The sequence below is a fragment of the Eptesicus fuscus genome, chromosome 13 (genome assembly GCF_027574615.1).
Source record: "Eptesicus fuscus isolate TK198812 chromosome 13, DD_ASM_mEF_20220401, whole genome shotgun sequence".
Classification (NCBI taxonomy): Eukaryota; Metazoa; Chordata; class Mammalia; order Chiroptera; family Vespertilionidae; genus Eptesicus; species Eptesicus fuscus.
In genome coordinates this window covers 2,946,370-2,966,326 of record NC_072485.1, presented here as the reverse complement: position 1 = coordinate 2,966,326, position 19,957 = coordinate 2,946,370, and the positions used below count along the sequence as shown (strand labels likewise).

At 45.5% G+C, this 19,957-nt stretch overlaps 2 protein-coding genes and 1 pseudogene across 6 annotated transcripts in view; 1 reads left to right on the top strand and 2 right to left on the bottom strand.

Annotated features, from left to right (window-relative positions):
* Positions 1–655, bottom strand: part of PCSK7 (proprotein convertase subtilisin/kexin type 7) — a 33,464-nt gene extending 32,809 nt beyond the window's left edge. The window contains exon 1 of one of the 2 annotated variants that reach the window (XM_008150125.3): positions 533–655. The gene's annotated coding sequence lies outside the window, so the exon portion shown is untranslated. Of the gene's footprint in view, positions 1–82; positions 225–532 lie in introns of those variants that run through there. The other variant, XM_054725869.1, reaches the window with a different exon arrangement.
* A 424-nt stretch (positions 656–1,079) lies between these two features.
* The window catches only part of RNF214 (ring finger protein 214), a 38,554-nt gene continuing 19,676 nt past the window's right edge, over positions 1,080–19,957 (top strand). Inside the window, exons 1-6 of one of the 4 annotated variants that reach the window (XM_008150123.3) lie at positions 1,080–1,182; positions 2,624–2,736; positions 6,208–6,718; positions 7,416–7,475; positions 12,176–12,316; positions 16,524–16,663. In XM_008150123.3, coding sequence (XP_008148345.1) covers positions 2,627–2,736; positions 6,208–6,718; positions 7,416–7,475; positions 12,176–12,316; positions 16,524–16,663 — 962 coding nt within the window. In that variant the 5' untranslated portion in view covers positions 1,080–1,182; positions 2,624–2,626. Of the gene's footprint in view, positions 1,183–2,623; positions 2,737–6,207; positions 6,719–7,415; positions 7,476–9,763; positions 10,081–12,175; positions 12,317–16,523; positions 16,664–19,957 lie in introns of those variants that run through there. The other 3 variants (XM_028158492.2, XM_054724830.1, XM_054724832.1) reach the window with 3 other exon arrangements.
* On the bottom strand, positions 9,270–9,865 carry LOC103293750 (PRELI domain-containing protein 1, mitochondrial-like; annotated as a pseudogene).

Here is a 19,957-nt window from a genome sequence, read left to right as displayed (position 1 = left end):
GTCCCAAGACACCCGGGGATTGGCCAGTGTGCACACCTACTAAGGAAACAAAACCTTGTTCGTCAGCCAGATAGCGACACACCTGGGCAGGCTCCTTCCGCCTGGGGAGGTGCAGGTTCCCGGAGAAGAGAAAGCTGACCACACTCGTCCTTCCCTCCGGCCGGAGTCCTCTACCCCGCAGGCTTCCCGGAAAAGAACCGTGAAGACCCCCGAAAGCAGGTCTTAGCCTCGCTCAACTGCTGGCGCACCCCGACAGCTCTCCGGTGCCGGGGGAGAGGAGAAACACGGCAGCCAGTCCAGGTCCCGCTCCCCAGAGACTCCCGCGCACACGCTCCGCGCCCGGGACCCCCGCGCCCCGCCACAGCGCCTCTCCTCACGGGGACCGCGCGGTCCGGGCTCCAGGGTCCGGGCCCGGATCCCGGGCTCTCCCGCCGGACTGAAGGCGCCCAGTGCAGCGCCCTCGCCCTCGGACCCGGCGACCCGCTCCGGGCCACCGACTTCCTATCTCCGTCCCGACCGAGCTCCAACTCACCGGCGCGGCCCGCCGCCTCCCCGCGGAAACTCGCGGCTTCCCGGGCGCCCGAGCCCGTGACAGCGGCGTCACTTCCGCCCGGCGCCACAGCCAATCAGCGCGGGCGCGGCCGCAGCCGCCGGCGCGAGGGCCGACCCTCGGGCCTCTCCCGGGAGCAGCGCGCGCCGCGGCGGCCTCCTCGCGGGGCCCCGCCGTCTCCAGCCCCCGGGCATCTCCAAGGGGATCTCCCCAGAGGCGTCGTCTTCCCCATGATGTCCTCTGGACAGGGCAGCTCGGTTGCGACCTTCACAAGCATATCGTTCCTCTCCTCTCAGACGGCCGTGGTCCCCACAGTCCCTGAGTCCCTCCTAGAGCGGCCCCCTCCACGCGTCTCCTTCCTTCTCGCGACAGCATCTTCTTCCTCCTCGCGTCCCGGCGTCCCTGCGAGTCCGCCTGTGGCTTAGGGGCTCCCGCACGGCCGCGTCCCCTCGGCAGTGCCGGCTCTGGCCGCCAGGGGGCGCCGTCGGGGGCGGCCGGGCCCCTGCGCCGCTCCTCCTGCGGCCGCGCCCCGCCCCCTCCTCTCGCGCCGCCGGAAGTGGGAGGTGCGCCGCCGCCAGCGCTCGGCCCTCCCCCGAGGCCCGGCCGCCCCCTCCCCCGCTCCGCCCGCTCAGGTGCGTCCCTTCCCTCCCCCCCATTCCTTCCCGGGGGCGCGGAGCCCAAGGGCGTGCGGGTCGGCGCGCGGGCCGGGGTGCGACGCGGGGGGCGGGAGGCGAGTGGGGGGCGTGGAGGCGCCGGGAGCTGCGAGTGGGGGTCCCGGCCTAGGAGTGTGGCGGGGGCTGCCCGCGGGTGCGGGCCGAGGGGAAGGTGCGGAGGCGCCGTGCCCGCGGTAGCCGCCAGCTTAGCGGGTTGGAGGGCGGCGGTGGCCACCCGGCTGCTTCCACCCATTGTCCCTTCTCCCTTCGCGTCCGCCCCCGAGGACCCGTCGCTCCCGCCGCGGCCGCCTCGGCGGTGGTCGCCCCTGGTTGCGGTGCGGGGCGTCCCTCGGCACATTCGACTTTTCGTCCCGCGCTGCAGCCCGCCGTGCGCCCCCCACCCCGGCTCTTCGGCGCGGACTTGCAGGCAGGACCCGTGCCCGGTGGTTCGTTTGCCGGCGGCAGGAGGCTTGCACCTGAGGGAGCAGTAATGGCGATTTGGGGGCCCATTTTCTCCTAGGACCTTTGTGTAATGGGGGAAACTGAGGCCCGGGGCGCTCTGGCTTGTGACTGAAGTGTTGACACAGCAGTCTCCATACTTGCCCTATGGGCTCTTGTAGGTTCCGGGGTGTACCTGTGATAACTATTAAAATCAATTAATTTGAACTAACCCTATGTTACATACCCCCCACCCCCTATATTTTTTTCCCCATAGAGGGCCATGAGTTTGTCTTGCAACATAAAAGATGACCTTTTGATCAAAGAACGTCATCTGTTCCGTTTTCCATTACTTGGCTTACCCTGTTTTCAGCTCATTGTCATGCTGGGGTAACCCAGATTCCCACCCTCTTGCACCCCTGTAGTAACTTGGAAGAGTCCTGTCCTCGGTCAGTGGTTATCAGACTTACCCCTCCGTGGGGAGCGCGCTGACAGTAAAAGATACTTGGGTTGCCCAATACAACATTGCTTTTCCCTAAAACTGTTCTTATATTAATGGAGAATGCTTTTAATGTAACAGCAATAAAATGATTTAAAACGATATTGTTGATATCAGGCCAAAAATTGCATCCTTTGTAAATGATATTAGGCAAGGTAGGTGTGTGGGCCATTTGAAAGATTCTCCCTGGCTCTGGTTTGATGTTCTAAATGACTGCATTTCTGCCAAAAGTGAAAAAAGCTTTGCCCACACTCCTAGATATTTACATAACTAGGGTGGTTCCTGAGGATTGATTCGCTGGGGCCCGTTTGCCCACCATGGCTTTAATACCAGTGCTATAGAATAAATACTCAAGTGTTTTCTCCTGGAGCCAACTGTGTTTCTTTCCCGGAAAAACTGTGTTGTGTGGACATTCAGAGGGTGGAAGAATATTATTTTTAAAATGTGAAACTTGTAGCCTGTCATTTGTTTCTGGATGTACAGAGCATGATGGCAGCGTCCGAGGTAGCTGGTGTGGCCAGTGCCCCCAATCCTCCGGAATCCTCCTCTAGTCCCTGTGCTTCCAAATCAGAAGAAGGTCTGCTAGATGGTCTAAGGTAAGGCAGGGGTTCTTAACTGGGAAGATTTTTGGGGGGATTAAGGGCCTCTTACAGAAGTGTAGCTGGTCTTTCCTCTTTTTGGCTCTAGTAGCACTGCGCTAGATTAAGCTTTTTAAAGGTAAGGACTAGCTGATCTATGTTTGTATTTCTAACAGTGTCTGATGCTCAGACATGATAATATTTGTTGACAGAATACAGGTGGTCAATCAAACTCATCCAAAAGTGAGAATATGTCCTCATTCTATCCTACATGGATTATATGTTCACTTAAGTATGTGTTTATATATTACTAGTGTTCCCGTTGCAGGAAAAATCCTGCAATAGGGTTTCCTGCTGCACTCTATCCCGCCCTGCCTGCTCTCCTCCCTTGTCCCCTGGCCCGCCTTCTCCGCCAGCCTGCCTGCTTTTCCCTTGTCCCCCGGCCCCGCCTCCGCTCCTCCCTTGTCCCCCGGCCCGCCTTCTCCGCCAGCCCGCCTGCTTTTCCCTTGTCCCCCGGCCCCGCCTCCGCTCCTCCCTTCTCCTCCCCCCTCCCTCCCCCCCGCTTGCTTGCTTCTCCACAGCTTTGCTCCCTTCTGCAGCTCTTGGCTTCTTTCTACGCTGTCTTGACATGCAAATTAGCTGCCATCTTTGTTGGGGGGTAATTTGCATACTCGTCTTGATTGGTTGGTGGGCGTGGCTTGGGCTTAACGAAGGTGCGGTCGATTTGCATATTTGTCTATTATTAGGTAGGATACATATGTATATCCACATATACATCTTCTATATAACATATATGCTCACAGGTACATATATATATACAGTTAATTATGTGTGTTTGTGTTTATATATCTGTGTTTGTAGATAGCTTTGGTAATATGGCTTATTGCCTTATGTATATACTAGAGGCCCAATGCATGAAATTCGTGCAAGAATAGGCCTTCCTTCCCCCGGCTGCCGGCACTGGCTTCCCTCTGGCACCCAGGATCCAGGCTTCCCTCAGGCCACCAGCAGGCACCCGAGACCCAGGCTTCCCTTGAAGCCCCGGTTTCGTCTGTCCAGAAGGTTGTCTGGTCTAATTAGCATACTACGCTTTTATTATTATAGATTTTGCCTTCCATGTGAACTCTTGAGGGAAGGGATTATGATTACCCACCCCTGTATCTTACTTTGCTTGGTACAGTGTATGTACAGGGTTGCACTAAATTGACTGTATAGTCTACTTCAATTCTTTTCTAGAGTACCTAGGACTTAATACAATATATAATACTATATTAACAGCTTTATATATATTAACACATTTAATCCTCCCAACAATACCAGGAGGTAGGTGCTAATATTATTCCCATTTACAGGTGAGGAAACTGAGACACAGAGAGGTTAGTAACTTGCCAAGGTTACCAAGCTACGTTGGAGTCAGGGTTTGAACCCAGGCTTGTCTGGTCCCAGAGTACTTAGTAAATATTTGTTTAAATGAACAGAAGTTTGCTAGTGAATGGGTAATGGGGCAAATGTTAAGTAAGCCTAACCATAAACTTGGATCTTCATTTTATAAATAAAATCAGCCACATACTGCTAGTAATGATATTACCAGTTAAGGTTTATTGAGTGTTTACTATGTGCCAGGCACTGTACTAAACACTTAAGAAATATTGTCTCATGTAATCCTCACAATAATTATAATAGGTAGGTAATATTCTATTTTAAAAATGAAGGTAAGTGATTTGCCCAGAGTCGACTAAATAACAGAGTCGGCATTCCATCCAGATACTGCACATGCCCAAATTTGTAATTAGGTGCCTCCTCATCCCTCAGTTAACTCCTAGCAAGGAATCAGCTTGGAGTATTTATAAAGATTTTCATAATGCAAGATGCTCTCTCAGTTGTTTTATTTTGAACAGCAAGTACTATTAAGGAAAGCAAGGATAGTGAGCTGATGCCTCATTCTAGTGTGCGGTGCTTTAGGGCATCAGTCAACAAAACCAGTTTTTTTTAAAAAAGAATAAATTTAACACAGATTTAGTCATTATTCCTGGATGAAAAATTTATAGTTGTGAATGTTGGATATCACTGTAAATAGGTTTTAAAGGTCTCTAAAAACCAGTATGTTGCCCTGGTTGGTGTTGCTCAGTGCTTAGAGTGTCGGCCAGTACATGCACCAAAGGGTGGCAGGTTCAGTCAAGGGCACATACTTGGGTTGCAGGTTCGATCCCTGGCCCTGGTCGGGGTGTATGCAGGAGGCAACCAATCTCTCTCTCCCTCCCTCTTTCTCTCCTCTTCCTTCTGATTCCCTTCCCACCTCCCCTCCCTTCCTCTCTCTCTGAAAGTCAATGGAAAGAATATTCTCGGGTGAGGATTAACCAACAATAACAACAAAAACATAATATGTTAAGTCTGTGATAAACAATAAAACAACTCCCCAGTGTTGTACATGTATGTACTTGTCTGGGATAAAACTTCTATTGACAGCTTAGCTTCAGTTTTGGATTCAAAAGTGTTTGTATCTCACACAGCTTGAAGTGAAGATGCTATGCTCTGGAAAACTCGAAGAACCTAAAAAGCGGTTCTGGTCAGAGATCTGTAGAATGAGTTTGAATGAAAATTACTTTTGTGAAACATGAGAGTGGAATAAAAACTGTTTCTAAATTGATACTTTATTAAAATATGTGTAACTAAATTAATACATGTAACTAAATGAAATATTCTAACTAGCATTAGGCTATTTCCTCTGTATCTCTAAAAGTTATTCAACTTGGCCCTCAAAGATTTTTGGATTTTCAGTCACTTATGTGTCATCAATAACTGGAGACTGTCTCTAGAACCTAGATTCTTTTTTTTTTTTTAATATATATTTTATTGATTTTTTTACAGAGAGGAAGGGAGAGGGAGAGAGAGTTAGAAACATCGATGAGAGAGAAACATCGATCAGCTGCCTCCTGCACACCCCCCACTGGGGATGTGCCCGCAACCAAGGCACATGTCCCTGACCGGAATCGAACCTGGGACCCCTGAGTCCACAGGCCGACGCTCCGTCCACCGAGCCAAACCAGCTAGGACCCTAGATTCTTTTTAAAAAAATAGATATTTTTATAGACTTGAGAGAGAGGGAGAGTGAGAGAAACATGAATGTGAGAGAAAAACATTGATCGACTGCCTCCTGCATGCCCCCTACTGGGGATCAAGCCCAAAACCTGGGCATGTGTCCTGACTGGGAATTGAACTGGCAGCCTTTCTGTTGCCAGCACCTTTCATCGCTCAACCAACTGAGCCACACCAGCCGGGGCCAGAACCCAGGTTCTTAACCACCAAGCTGTGCTGCCTGCACGTGGGATAAAATCACTGGATAGAAAGGAAGTTCCTTTTCATTTTGATAATTTGAGGGGTTTATATAGTCCAGTTTTGTTCTCTTAGTGATTGTGTTAGAAGTATTGTGTACTTCACCCTCTTTAAGACGGGGTGAAGAGAGAAACTTCTTGTCTTGTGTTTTGGCAGCCCCAAAGACCCTGCACAGAAGCACAAGAACTCACCGCTGTCAAGTGTAAGTAGCCAAACGATAACCAAGGAGAATAACAGGAATGTCCATTTGGAACAACCAGAGCAGAATCCTGGTTCGTCAGCAGGTGACACCTCAGCAGCGCACCAGGCGGTTTTAGGAGAAAACTTGATAGCCACAGCCCTTGGTCTTTCTGGCGGTGGGTCTCAGTCTGATTTGAAGGACGTGGCCAGCACAGCAGGAGAGGAGGGGAATCCGTGCCTCCGGGAGAGCCTCCATCCTGTCACCCGGTCTCTTAAGGCCGGGGGCCATGCAAAGCAACATGCCTCCGGGAATTGTCCTGAAGAGAAGTCCCCACAAGCCTCCATCCTAAAGGAAGGGAGCAGGGACACAGGCTTGGATTTCCGACCTGTAGTACCTCCAGCAAATGGGGTTGAAGGAGTCAGAGTGGATCAGGATGATGATCAGGATAGCTCTTCCCTGAAGCTTTCTCAGAACATTGCTGTACAGGTCAAGTATCAAGTTTCTACTATTACAATGGAATTTGGGCTTTTTTTTTTTTTTTTTTTTTTTGAGGGAAGAGACATTTCTTCATGGTTGGTGGAGACTACTCTTTATCATTTTTTTACTGGCAGCTGTCATACTATTTCCATTGGTGCTATGTGATGGCTTTATCCTGGTGTTCAAGAAGTAGAGCCGAAACCGGTTTGGCTCAGTGGATAGAGCGTCGGCCTGCGGACTCAAAGGTCCCGGGTTCGATTCCGGTCAAGGGCATGTACCTTGGTTGCGGGCACATCCCCAGTAGGGGGTGTGCAAGAGGCAGCTGATCGATGTATCTCTCTCATCGATGTTTCTAACTCTCTATCCCTCTCTCTTCCTCTCTGTAAAAAATCAATAATAATAAAAAAGAAGTAGTAAAGCCAGGAGCCATTGCCTAATTGTGGTGACTCGGAGCCTGACAGGCTCCACATAATGTCTCTCACTGAGTCATGAGGAGTGTAGCCTCTGCACCTGGGTGTTCTGGGGGATAAGTGCTTCCTGCAGGGTGCATGTCAGCATCCATTAGCCAGAGCTGCAGTGCTGCTCATGCTGTGCAGCCAACATGTTAGCCTCTTCGTTGCACAGATTTTAGGTGAAAGTATGAGAGCAGTTCTCCCTTTTCGAATGCCACTGACCAGTTCTGAATATGCTGTTTCTGTCTTTGTAGACTGACTTTAAGACAGCTGATTCAGAGGTAAACACAGATCAAGATATTGAAAAGAATCTGGTAAGTCTTTGAACTGTCATTGTTGATGTATGAAAGTATTAATGCAGAAGATCCAGTCATGTGATCTCAGTCAGAAAAGCTGCAGGAGCCTCCTTTATAAAATTCCCGACATTAGTTATCTAACTTCTACTTGATCACTTCCAGAGATGGGAAGCTTACTGTTCACAAAGCAGCCTGTTGCATTTTTATTTTTATTTTTTTAAATATGTTTTTATTGATTTCAGAGAGGAATGGAGTAGGAGAGAGAGATAGAAACATCAATGATGAGAGAGAATCACTGATCGGCTGCCTCCTGCACGACCCCCCACTGGGGATCGAGCCTGCAACCCAGGCATGTGCACTTGACTGGAATTGAACCCGGGACCTTCAGTCCTTAGGCCAGCGTTCTATCCACTGAGCCAAACCGGTTAGGGCATGTTGCATTTTTAAAATAGCTCTTAATGTAATATCTCATTCTGGGGTGAGGACAGAACCGCTAAAACTTGTTATAATTTTTCCTTGAGTTATGTAGAGTAAATTTAAATCCTCTTGCTTGTTAACCTACGTATTTTTTTTCGAAGGTGAAGTGCGCTCACTCGGTGTATGCCCTGGAAGACTCTGTTGTGGACCCACAGAACCAGAGCATGACCACCTTCCCCCGAACATCAACCACACCCGCGGGTGGTGGTGGAGGAACAACGTGATGACTGTGAACTGATTACAGAGCTGGACTGACATCCACTGGGAAGACTGGGTCTCCGCTAGCTAGCCTGGCATTTCCAGAGCTGTCCAGGAATTTGGTCTCTCCTGGTTCAGAAGCAGTGTGACCAAGACGACGAAGGATTCTGAATACATCTTGGCCAAGCTGCAAGGTCAGGCTCCTTCCAGAAGCCTTGCTGAGACGGCCAAGGATGCCGAGGAGGAGTGAATTCAGCAGATACTTGGTAGATCTTGTTCCGGGTACTTGGGACACAGCAGAGAACGAAACTCAGGTCCCTGCCCTCGTGGAGCTTACAGTCTAGTGTTTATGACCACTTTGCCTGCACACTGTGACCCTGGGCAAGTCATGGCGCCTCTCTGCTCCTCTGTCCCTCAGCTACCTGGTGCTGAAAGAAGTGGGCCCAGCCCAGCTGGTGTGGCTCTGGTTGAGCATCGACCTATGGACCAAGATTCCTGGTCAGGACACATGCTTGGGTTGCAGCCTCAATCCCCAGTAGGGAACCTACAGGAGGCAGCCAATCAATGATTCTCTCCCACCATTGATGTTTCTCTCTCTCCCTCTCCCTCCCTCTCTGAAATCAATAAAAATATATTTTAAAAAGAAAGAAGTGGGCCCAGCCCAGACATGGGTAACGTGTCTGGTGCACTATAAATGCTAAACAGACACCACCCTAACCCCCTCCCCCCGCGAAAGTAGATGGGGCTGGAAGTTGACTTTTTAAAAAAATATATATTTTATTGATTTTTTACAGAGAGGAAGGGAGAGGGATAGAGAGTTAGAAACATCGATCAGCTGCCTCCTGTACCCTCCCTACTGGTTATGTGCCCGCAACCAAGGTACATGCCCTTGACCGGAATTGAACCTGGGACCCTTCAGTCCGCAGGCTGATGCTCTATCCACTGAGACAAACCAGTTAGGACTGGAAGTTGACTTTTAATCTTTTGCACTCGGATGTCGAGTGTGACTCGACACGGTTAATATTAGAATAAAGGAATCGAGAAAAAAGCAAGCGAGTGCAAAGGGTTAATAATAAAGTAGAGGGAGTACAGCCGAGTTTGACATGCTGCCGCACCGGGGCCAGCTGTCTGCGCAAGCTATTGCTGCTGCTGCGTCTTTGTGGCTGCCTTGCTGGCGAGGTCCTGGGCCTTTGTGCTGCCAGTGCCGTTCTCTGCCTCCTCGGCTTCCTTGGCTGTCACAGCAAGGCTTTTGGAAGGAGCCTGACCTTGCAGCTTGGCCAAGATGTATTCAGAATCCTTCACTGTCTTGGTCACATTGCTTCTGAACCAGGAAGAGACCAAATTCCTGGACAGCTCTGGAAATGCCAGGCTAGCTAGCGGAGACCCAGCCTTCCCAGTGGATGTCAGTCCAGCTCTGTAATCAGTTCACAGTCATCACGTTGTTCCTCCACCACCACCCGCTGGGTGTGGTTGATGTTCAGGGGAAGGTGGTCATGCTCTGGTTCTGTGGGTCCACAACAGAGTCTTCCAGGGCATACACCGAGTGAGCAGTATTGGCAAGAACTAGTCGGTTGGCCCAGCAGGAGTCTCTGGGGCAGGGGTCACCTCCCTGTGCACTGTGTCTTCCGCAGGACATGTTTGCTGTAGGGATTCGGATACCACTGCCAGAAGGCAGAGAACACTTGGTCCAAGGAACTCCAGAGCATGCTGTGGCCCAGAAAATACTCCGCCATCGTCCCCAGTCGGGGCAGGCACTGCATCAGGGTGCAGGGGCTGGGGGGTGGAGCCATGCCGGAGGCGGCACACACCACCAGGCTTGAAGCTCAGTCACCACACTTCAGTGCCCCACCGGCTGCTGCCAACATGAGAAGTTGTCCAATCGCCTTACATATTTTTGAAGGTTTTCCCCTGCTTCTTCCTCTTAGCTCTTAGATCTGAAGTTTTCCAGGTGAAACATTCTCCAGATGTTTTTAACTTTTTTTTTTATATAGTATGTTTTCAGTCCTTTCATCACTCTGGTTACCTTTCACCTAGACATGTTCCATCTTATCAGTGTTTCTTTTGAAATGTGATCCTGAGAACAAAATGTAATAATCCAGACAGACTATAATTAGTTCACAATACAATGGGCCTCTGGTTCTCTAACTCTCATTTTAGTCACTGTTTCTTAAGCTGTTGGTTTATTTTGGCAGTCTTGTCACACTGTTGAGCTTTCAGTCAAATGCCATCAAGTCTCGTATATTATATAGTTGTATCTGCCCATTTTATTCCTAGGCAATTAGTTTTTGAAATTAAGAGAACTTCACATTTATCTTTGCTAAACTATTGGGTCCTCTTGATTTTGTGGCAAAAACTTCCACCCCTTTAGTGAATGCATAGCTAATGTATATTTTTCAAGAGGAAGGATAATGCTAGGAAAGCACCCTAGGGTCAGGTAGAGGTCTTTAGGGGAAGATGAGTTAATTGAGTGGAGAAAGGAAAAGTGTTGGATTAATGAGATAAGAGTGAATATGTTGTTGAAGTACTTGAGGGGCAAATGGAAATAAATAAGTTATTGGAATACATTAATCAGATGATGCCAATGAAAACTTTTAAATAGAGAGTAGCAACTCAGGAGTTATTAATAACGGGCAGGTAAAAAGATCCCAGAGACTAGAGGCCTCATGGAGATGTGCTGGGTAGAAGAGAACCTCTAGAGAAAGGGGAGAAGTCATCTTTTATTGAGCACTTATGCTAATCAGTTTACTTACATAGAGTATTTACTTTGTCCCCATAGTTTAATGTGGGGTTTGGATGACTGTATAGCAATTGAATGGGCCAACTAAAGTTATAAATACACTTTAGTATTAGTCTGAACCGGGTGGAAACTGGTAGGCAATTGGGCCAAAAGAGGCCCAGAATTGTGTTTTATTTGGTTGTATTTTTCTTTAAAAAAGGCAGTTTGCCTCAGTGGATAGAGTATTGGCCTGTGCACTGAAGGGTCCCTGGTTCAGTTCTGGTCAAGGGCACATGCTTGGGTTGCAGGCTTGACCCCCCACTAGCCTATCCATGATTCTCTCTTATCATCGATGTTTCTATTTCTTTCCCCCTCTCCCTTCCCTCTGAAATTAATAAAAATATATATTTTTTAAAAAGGCAGTGGAATTAAGCTTAGTTGCAATTCAAGATACTGGGCTCCAGTTTTATTTGCTATTCTTTTCATGCGTTTATGGCAATTGTCCACTACCTTATACTGCTGAGTTTTAAATTGTTCCTCTTTAAGTTTTAGTGCCCCTTTGAAAGGTAACCACAACTTTTCTTGATTTACTTATTTGAGGGAGGCAGAGCTGAACGGTGGTCCTTGCTTCTGCTCCCTGCTTTATATGAGAGCTTGCTAATTTGCTCAGTCTGAATCCCAAGTTCCCTAGACCTCTTTATGGGTCTGTAAGTTTTCAGAGCTAATGATGTAAGAAATCCTGTTTCTGTATGCATTTTGGTAAGTGACATGTTCTATGTTTTTGCCCATTCTTTCTCTTAAAGGATGATAAAATGCCTCCTTCCTCTTATTTCCTAGAGCAGGGATTGGCAAACTTTTTCTCTAAAGGGTCAGATGATAAATATCTTAGGCTTCATGTATGTGCTCTGTTGTACATTCCACTTTGCCAATATAGTGTGAAATCAGCTCTTAAGCCATTGACTGTGGTGTGTTTCTATAAAACTTTTATCTACAAAAACAGGCAATGGCTGGATTTGGTCCACAGGCCATGGGTTGCCAACTCCTGTGTTAGAACTCCCTGTGATGGTGGAAATATTCCGTGTCTGTGCTGTCCAATATGGTAGCCACCAGTCATGTGTAGTTGTTGAGCACTTGGAATGTGGCGAGGTGACTGAGGGGCTGTATTTTAAATTTTTTTATTTTAATTAGTTTACGTTAACACAGCCACATGTGGCTAGTAGCTGCAGTTTTGGACACTAGAGCTCCACACAGTGCCTTGAGCAGGTGTCTGGTGAGTGTTTCTTGCAATTAAATTGGGGAATTACACTTCTTCCGTTGTTACCAATAGGATAAAATGATGACAGAGAGAACCCTGTTGAAGGAACGTTACCAGGAGGTCCTGGACAAGCAGAGGCAAGTGGAGAATCAGCTCCAAGTGCAACTAAAGCAACTTCAGCAAAGGAGAGAAGAAGAAATGAAGAACCACCAGGTTTTCTGTTTATGTTAAAATTGTCAATGAGTAAAGCTATAGTCCCTAATCAAACTTCAATTTTGTTTCCAAGTTAATAGAAATAGAAAAGTAGTATTTAATTTTTTAATGGTTATCATAGAATCTTAAGGATAAAAATAACCTTTGAGGGCATCTTGTTAAAACTCTCACTTCTAAAAAAAATAAATAAATAAATAAATAAATAAAAAATAAAATAAAACTCTCACTTCTGTTTTAGTTCAGAGAGAAAAGGATTATTTACTTAATATAGTTTGTTGGCATAATTGACGGTCTATCTAGGAAATAATTTGATTAGACTCATATCACATATTTAAAAATACAATTGTAGGCAGATTAAAAATCTACATATAAAAAGTGAAAAAATTTTCAAATTAGAAAAAAATTTAGGAGAATATCTATCTACCTATCTATCTATAAAAGGCTAATATGCTAAGTGTCCGTCCAGGTAATGACGTCATATAGCAATGCCTGGCTTCCTCTCCCTAGCGATGACTAGCCTCCTTGCAGTTTCTTCAGCCCAGGAACATGACTTGCTTTATAGCCAGGTGGAAACATTTCACACTGTAACCAAATGTCTGTGAAGTGTTTTCCCGTGCCTCATCTCATTTGATCCTCACAGTAGTCCTGGAGTAGGTACAAGGTGATGCTCCAAACAACTGAGTCACACCAGCCAAGGCTATTTGTATCTTCTTCAATTTCTAGGCAGATGGGAGACTCGGTGGAATCTTATTTCCTTTTCATTAGTGGGAAAACGGAGATTTAGAAAGCTTAGAAACTTGACCTGATTGAAAAGAAGTAAGAAATGGGTGGACCCTGAAAATGACTTCAGGTTTTCTTACTGCACAGAATATAGTCAAACACTGCTGCAGTTAAATATTTTACCCTTTGTTCTCCCTGCATGATCTACAATAATAATCTACTTCGTGTTGATATTTACTGCTGTGTTGCTGACAATTACCTGAAAGAGAAGTTGGGGTGCTTCACTGGGCTGGAAAAAGTTTAGCTAAATTAGAAAGCAGCTCTAATTAAGCAAGTTTGTTCTATATCTATAAAAGGCTAAGTTGACTCACATTATACATATAAAGCTCTTTCTAGCGCCAATTGGACGCGTGTGTTTCTATCTGTCATTGTCGATTGTGAATTTGGTTGACACTTCTATTATAGAGAAAGGTCATATAGTGATATTAAAATATTTCTTCTAATTAATTTCGTTTGAATGTGCACGAATTTGTGCACCGAGCCACTGTGTGTGTGTGTAAATATATATATATTTTTCTGTTCCAACTCCTGTGTTAGAACTTAGCCTTTTATATATATATAAAATCTCAAGTTGCAAGAGATCATTTTAAGACAGGCAGAAAACCCAGAAGCCACAAAAATTTTAATTACATGTAATTAAAAACTTTGGATACAGTGAAGGACACAAAAAGTAAAAAAGATCAATGTTAGGCTAAGAGGAAAATATTTGTAGTACATCTGATGAAGGATTTAATATCCATGACATTCTGAGATTCAGGTAAATTCATGCTAAGGGTCACATAATCTACAGAAAACTAGGGAAGGTTATTGTATTAGTTCTCTATTGCTGCTGTAACAAATTACCATGAGTTCAGTGGCTTAATTTATAGGTCAGAAGACCAACATGGGCACCATTAGGTGAAAATCAAGTTATTAGCAAGCCTGCAACTGAGGTACCTTCCCTTGAGCAGGAATGAAACTGAGACCCTTTGGTGTGCAGGCCGACACTCTAACCAGTGAGCACACTGGCCAGGGCAGGTTCTTCCTTTTTAAAGACCCATGTGATTAGATTGGGCCTACCCAGATAATCCAGGATTACCTTCCCATCTCAAGATTCTTCCACACGTCACATCTACAGAGTTTCTTTTTCCATGGAAGGTAACAAGTTCCAGGGATTAGGACAGTGATGGTGAACCTATGACACGCGTGTCAGCACTGACACGCGTAGCCATTTCTGATGACACGCGGCCGCTAAGGCGGCCGCATGCCAAGGATGAAACATTTGCTGCTCCTGAGGATGAAACATTTGCGAAATAATGTTTTTTCCTCAAAGTGACACGCTACCCAAGTTATGCTCAGTTTTTTGGCGAAGTTTGACACACCAAGCTCAAAAGGTTGCCCACCACTGGATTAGGATGAGGAAAAGCAAATAGGTAATAAGTTTATGAAAAGAAGCTCAGCCTCACTGGTACTCATTCATTTACTCAGCAACTATTTTTTGAGTTCCTGATCTAGGCTCTGAAGATTTAGTGGTGAACCAAACATAGTCTCTGCCTTCATCAAATAGTTATTATCATTGGAGGAGACAGACAGTAAAAACAGTAAAGAATGGGCGTTAGGGCCCTGTGGGCGTAGCTCAGTGGTTGAGTGTCAACCTATGGACCGGGAGGTCACAGTTTGATTCCCGGTCACTGTACATGCCCGGGTTGCGGGCTGGATCCCCAACGTGGGATGTGCAGGAGGCAGCTGGTCAATGATTTTCTTTTGTCATTGATGTTTCTCTCTTTCTCTCTCCCTTCCTCTCTGAAATCAATAAAAACATATTAGAAAAAAAAAAGAAAGAATGGGAGTTAGGAAAACGCTCATTATAATTAGTTACCATTCCTCCTTCTCCCCCAAGGGATTGGCAAAAATGAAATAAGTTGTCAGGTGTGAGGAAAAATGAACTCTTTTTCAGACATTAGTAGGAGTATGAATTGTTATGACCTTTTGGGAGATGTTATTAGGAATTATTGGTTAAAATTTAAAATGTACATATACTGTGACCTAGCAATCTCAGTATTATGAGAAATAGAAGTTTTTGTTTGAAAGTGTACACATCTAGAGTGTTTATCACACTCTTATAGTTACAAAAAAAGCTGGATTCAACCTGATGGGCTCTTGACAGAGAATGGTCAGACAAATTGCATATATGCACAATATATCATTTGCAGCTATTTTGAGTTAGACCTATGTTTATTGACATTATCTTCATTTCAGGTGAAAAAGAAATCAGGATACAGAATAACATACATAAAATGACCTCATTTAAGAAAACAAAAAACAGTGAAATGCATAAGTATCCATGTGTTTGTGTGAGAATGGAGAAAAATGTGAAAGCACAAAACAATGCGTTGATTACATTGTGGATGGAATTGGTGTGAATTAGGGAGTGACTTAACTTTATCACTTTTTTTGGTGTGGTTTTCCATCTTAAATTTTTTTTTTTTTTTTGTCTAAAGTTTTCCCCAATTGACACCTCCTCCCCCCAGCCATTCCCACCCTGGTAAGCCCCCACTGCCCCAGTGTCTGTGTTTATTGGTTATGCTAATATGCATGTATACAAGTCCTTTGGTTGCTCTCTAACCCCCCCCCCCCCCCCCCACCTTCCCTGCCATTTGTCTCTGGCTCTGTTTTTGTTTATCAAATTATGTTGATCATTATATCCCACATATGAGATCATGTGGTGTTTATCTTTCAACTTTATCACTTTTTTATAACTTAACTTCATGCCTATATATATATAATTTGTTAAATAGTGAGAAAAGAAAAAATAACCTCACACGTAATAAAGTAGGACCATAACAAAACAAAACAAGACCATATTTGTTGAAAATAACAAATTCCCACCCTGTGCAAGAATACCTTTCTCAGTATTCTTGACTGGTTCATTTAGCCTTTATTTGAACACCAGCAATGGAGAGCTTATTGCTGTACAAGGCAGTAAATTCCAGTTTTTGAACAGTTAGAAATTCTTTCTCCTCTTGAATTGAAATCTGCTTTATTGTAACTGTCTTCCTTACATTTAAATACTGGCTTTAGGAGCCACTCATCAACCAGCTTTCTTCAATTTGTTGATTTTTTTTATTTTTTTTATTTTTTACAGAGAGGAAGGGAGAAGGATAGAGAGTTAGAAACATCGATGAGAGAGAAACATCCATCAGCTGCCTCCTACACACTCCCTGGGGATGTGCCGGCAACCAAGGTACATGCCCTTGACTAGAATCGAACCTGGGAACCTTCAGTCTGCAGGTCGACGCTCTATCCACTGAGCCAAACCAGTTAGGGCTTCAATTCAATTTTAGTTTACTATATGTTAAATTGTGATAGTTGAAAATAACTTTCAGACCAAAAGAACTAATTTATTTATTTCTTTATTTGTATGTGACTGTAATTATGTGGGACTCAGGAGATATTAAAAGCTATCCAGGATGTAACAATAAAGCGAGAAGAAACAAAGAAGAAGATAGAGAAAGAAAAGAAAGAGTTTTTGCAGAAGGAGCAGGATCTGAAAGCTGAAATTGAGAAACTTTGTGAGAAGGGCAGAAGGTAAATGATGTTATCTTCTATACTAATAAAAAAGTAATATGCCCATTAGACCGGGAGACCTTCCAGACGTCCTTCTGGACAAAGCCGGGGCTTGGCCGACCTGCAAACCACCCCCAAATGGCCCTCAGCCCCTCACCCAGAATGGCCACGCCCCCCAGCGGGGACCCTCACCCCAATGGGGGCGTGGCCAGCCTGCAAACGGCCCTCAGCCCCTCATCCAGGCCGGCCATGCCCCCCAGTGGGGATTCCCACCTCGAAGGGTGTGTGGCCAGCCTGAAAATGGCCTTCAGCCCCTCATATAGTCTGGCCACACTCCCCCAGTGGGGACCCCCACCCCAATGGGGGTGTGGCTAGCCTGCAAACCACCCAGGCCCCTCGCCCAGGCCAGCCCACCCCCCCAAAGGAACCCCCACCCTGATCTGGGACCCCCTTCAGGGCAGACCAGCTGGCCCCCACCCGTGCACCAGGCCTCTATCTTCTATACTAATAAAAGGGTAATATGCTAATTAGACCGGGAGACCTTCCGGACAAAGCCATGGTGGCGGGGCCAAGGCAGAGGTGTATAGGGGCGATCAGGCCGGTGAGGGGGGCAGTTGGAGGTGAGCAGGCCGGCAGGGGGGGGCAGTTAGGGGTGAGCAGACCAGCAGGGGGGGCAGTTGGGGGTGAGCAGGCTGGTGGGGGGGCAGTTGGGGGCGAGCAGGCTGGCGGGGGGACAGTTGGGGGCGAGCAGGCCTGCGGGGGGAGGACAGTTGGGGGGCGAGCAGGCCAGTGGAGGGGGCAGTTGGGGGCGAGCAGGCTGGCAAGGGGGGCAGTTGGGGGCGAGAAGGCTGGCGGGGGGGGGGGGCGGTTGGGGGCGAGCAGGCCGGCAGGCAGAGTGGTTAGGGGCGATCAGGCAGGCAGGCAGGTAAGCGGTTAGGAGCCAGCATCCTGGATTGCGAGAGGGATGTCCCCTGAGGGGTCCTAGATTGGAGAGGGTGCAGGCCCGGCTGAGGGACACCCCCTCCTCCCCTGTGCACGAGTTTCGTACACTGGGCCATTAGTTAAGAATAAAAACCCTATGTGTATGTGCATAAGGGGCCAGTCTTGTTTGTATTTCTAGTTTCTTTTCTTTCAGTCTAATTTTTATTTTAAAAACAAGTACACAAATAAAAATCCTCTAATGATTTTAGCTTTTCCAACACCCTATGTTAGAGTTAATAAAGGAACTTTCAGAGATTCATTAATACTTGAAATAATAGCAGCTGATTGTTGGGTCCCAAGTTTGATCAATATTTTGATAGGCATCTACCATCTATTTTACTTGCTTTATAACCTGATTTTTTAAAGGTTCAGTCTATGAGAATACTTTGATTATATTTATGCTATTCAAAAGTAAATTTCTAATAGTTACACTCTAAGTTATTTGGAAAGAATTGTGTAGTGGATCTGTGTCCTCTTCTTGGTACTGTAGCAAGAGTAAGATGGGCATAGGTCTTGATCACATTTTCAGTCTTTCAAGTTTCTTAGTCTGAGCTGTTTGGAAATCAGAATAGCTGTAAATACCATGATGACTTTATTTAAATTCTACTAAAATGTATTTTTGTTTATCAAGGAAATCTTGGTTTGCTAATGTATGAAAGAGCTAAGTGAAAAGTAGCAAGCTCATTTGCTGAATCATTTTCCAAGCATAAAAGATGATAATTGTGAAAGGTCAACATGAGAAAGAATGTTTATAGAAGAGGGCCTAAAGACCAATTAGTTGTTCTGTTGAGAATCTAGTGATAATGATTAGAAGATGGGTTCATGATGATCCATATGCCAACAATTATGAAAATCTATTAGAAGCAGAACACTGTACTAGGCTTTGTTGTCAATCCAAACAGCTACCACCACTGCCCAACAACATGGCCTGTGCCATCGTCTTCATAGTCTCTGTGTAGGCACCTGTAAGCAACTTAGCAGCAGATATCTTAAACAGCAGAAGGTGGGAAGGTGAGTCTGTAATTTTATACTAAGCTCCATGAAAGATTTCCTTCTGGTGTGTGCTCCATACACTCTACGCATCTCTCTTTACCATCTGATTGGATAGCTACAAATGGCGATTGGTAACTAACAATTTGCTGGTTGTAATCTTAAGGATGCAATTGGGTTTTTTTTTATGTTATGTCATGCTTTCTGTCATTCTGTTGAATTTGGGGTTCATTTTTTCAGAAGTAGGGGAAGAAGTCTTCTGTGTGTATCTTTGTTCTAGCATTGGTGTATAGGTTTTGTTTAGCATCCTATTAAACATAGGAACTGTGGGCACAAAGATTTTGGTCATTGTATTAGTATGCTCAGGCTCCCATAACAGAGTACCGTAGACTGGTTGGCTTAAACAGCAGAAACTTATGTTCTCATAGTTCCCGAGGCTTGAAGTCCAATATCAAGATGCTGGCAGGGATGGATTCTGGTGAGACCTCTCTTCTTGGTTTGCAGACACAACTTCCTTCTTGTTGTGTCCTCACATGGCCTTTCCTCTGCACGCACATTCCTGGTGTCTTGCTTCTTCCTATAAAGACACCAGGCCTATTGGATTACAACCCCATCCTAATGACATAATTTAATTTAATTACCTCCTTAAACACCCTGTTTCCAAATGCAGTCACATTGTGGATTAGGCTTCAGCATACGAACTTGTAGGGCGCACAATTAAGTCTATAACAGACATATTTGCTATTTATAGCTCTTTCATGCATTTGGCTAACCTTTATTGAATATCTACTGTAAGTCAGACAGTATGGGTCTGGAGAATCAAAAGCCCTCAAGGAGCTTATCGGTTAATAGGGGAAATAGGTAAATAAATGGATAATTATAAAATAACATAATGCTAATAGCATAATAAAGAAGCATGTAACCGGACTGGGTAGGGGGAGTCAGAGAGGACTTTCCAGGGGAAATTATTCCAAAATTGAGTCTTAAAGATAAAGGGAAACAAGACCAGCAAGTGCAGTGTATTATCCTTGGTTTGATCCTGCGTTAAAGAAACTATAAAGGACATTTTGGAATAATTGGGAAAATTTGAATATAGGCTTCATGTTAGGTAATACTATCAATGCTAAATATTTTTAATGTGATTATGGTATTTGTGATTATGTAGAAAGTTGTACTTGCTAAAGTTTTAGGGTTTAAGTTTCATGATGTCCAGCTTTCAGGTGATTCAGTGAGAGAGGTAAAATAAATGTGGCAAAAAAGTGTAATAACTGCTAAATCTAGAAAAAGGGCATATTTGTTCATTGTACTATTCTGTTAGTTTTTCTGTTGGTTTGAAACTTTGAA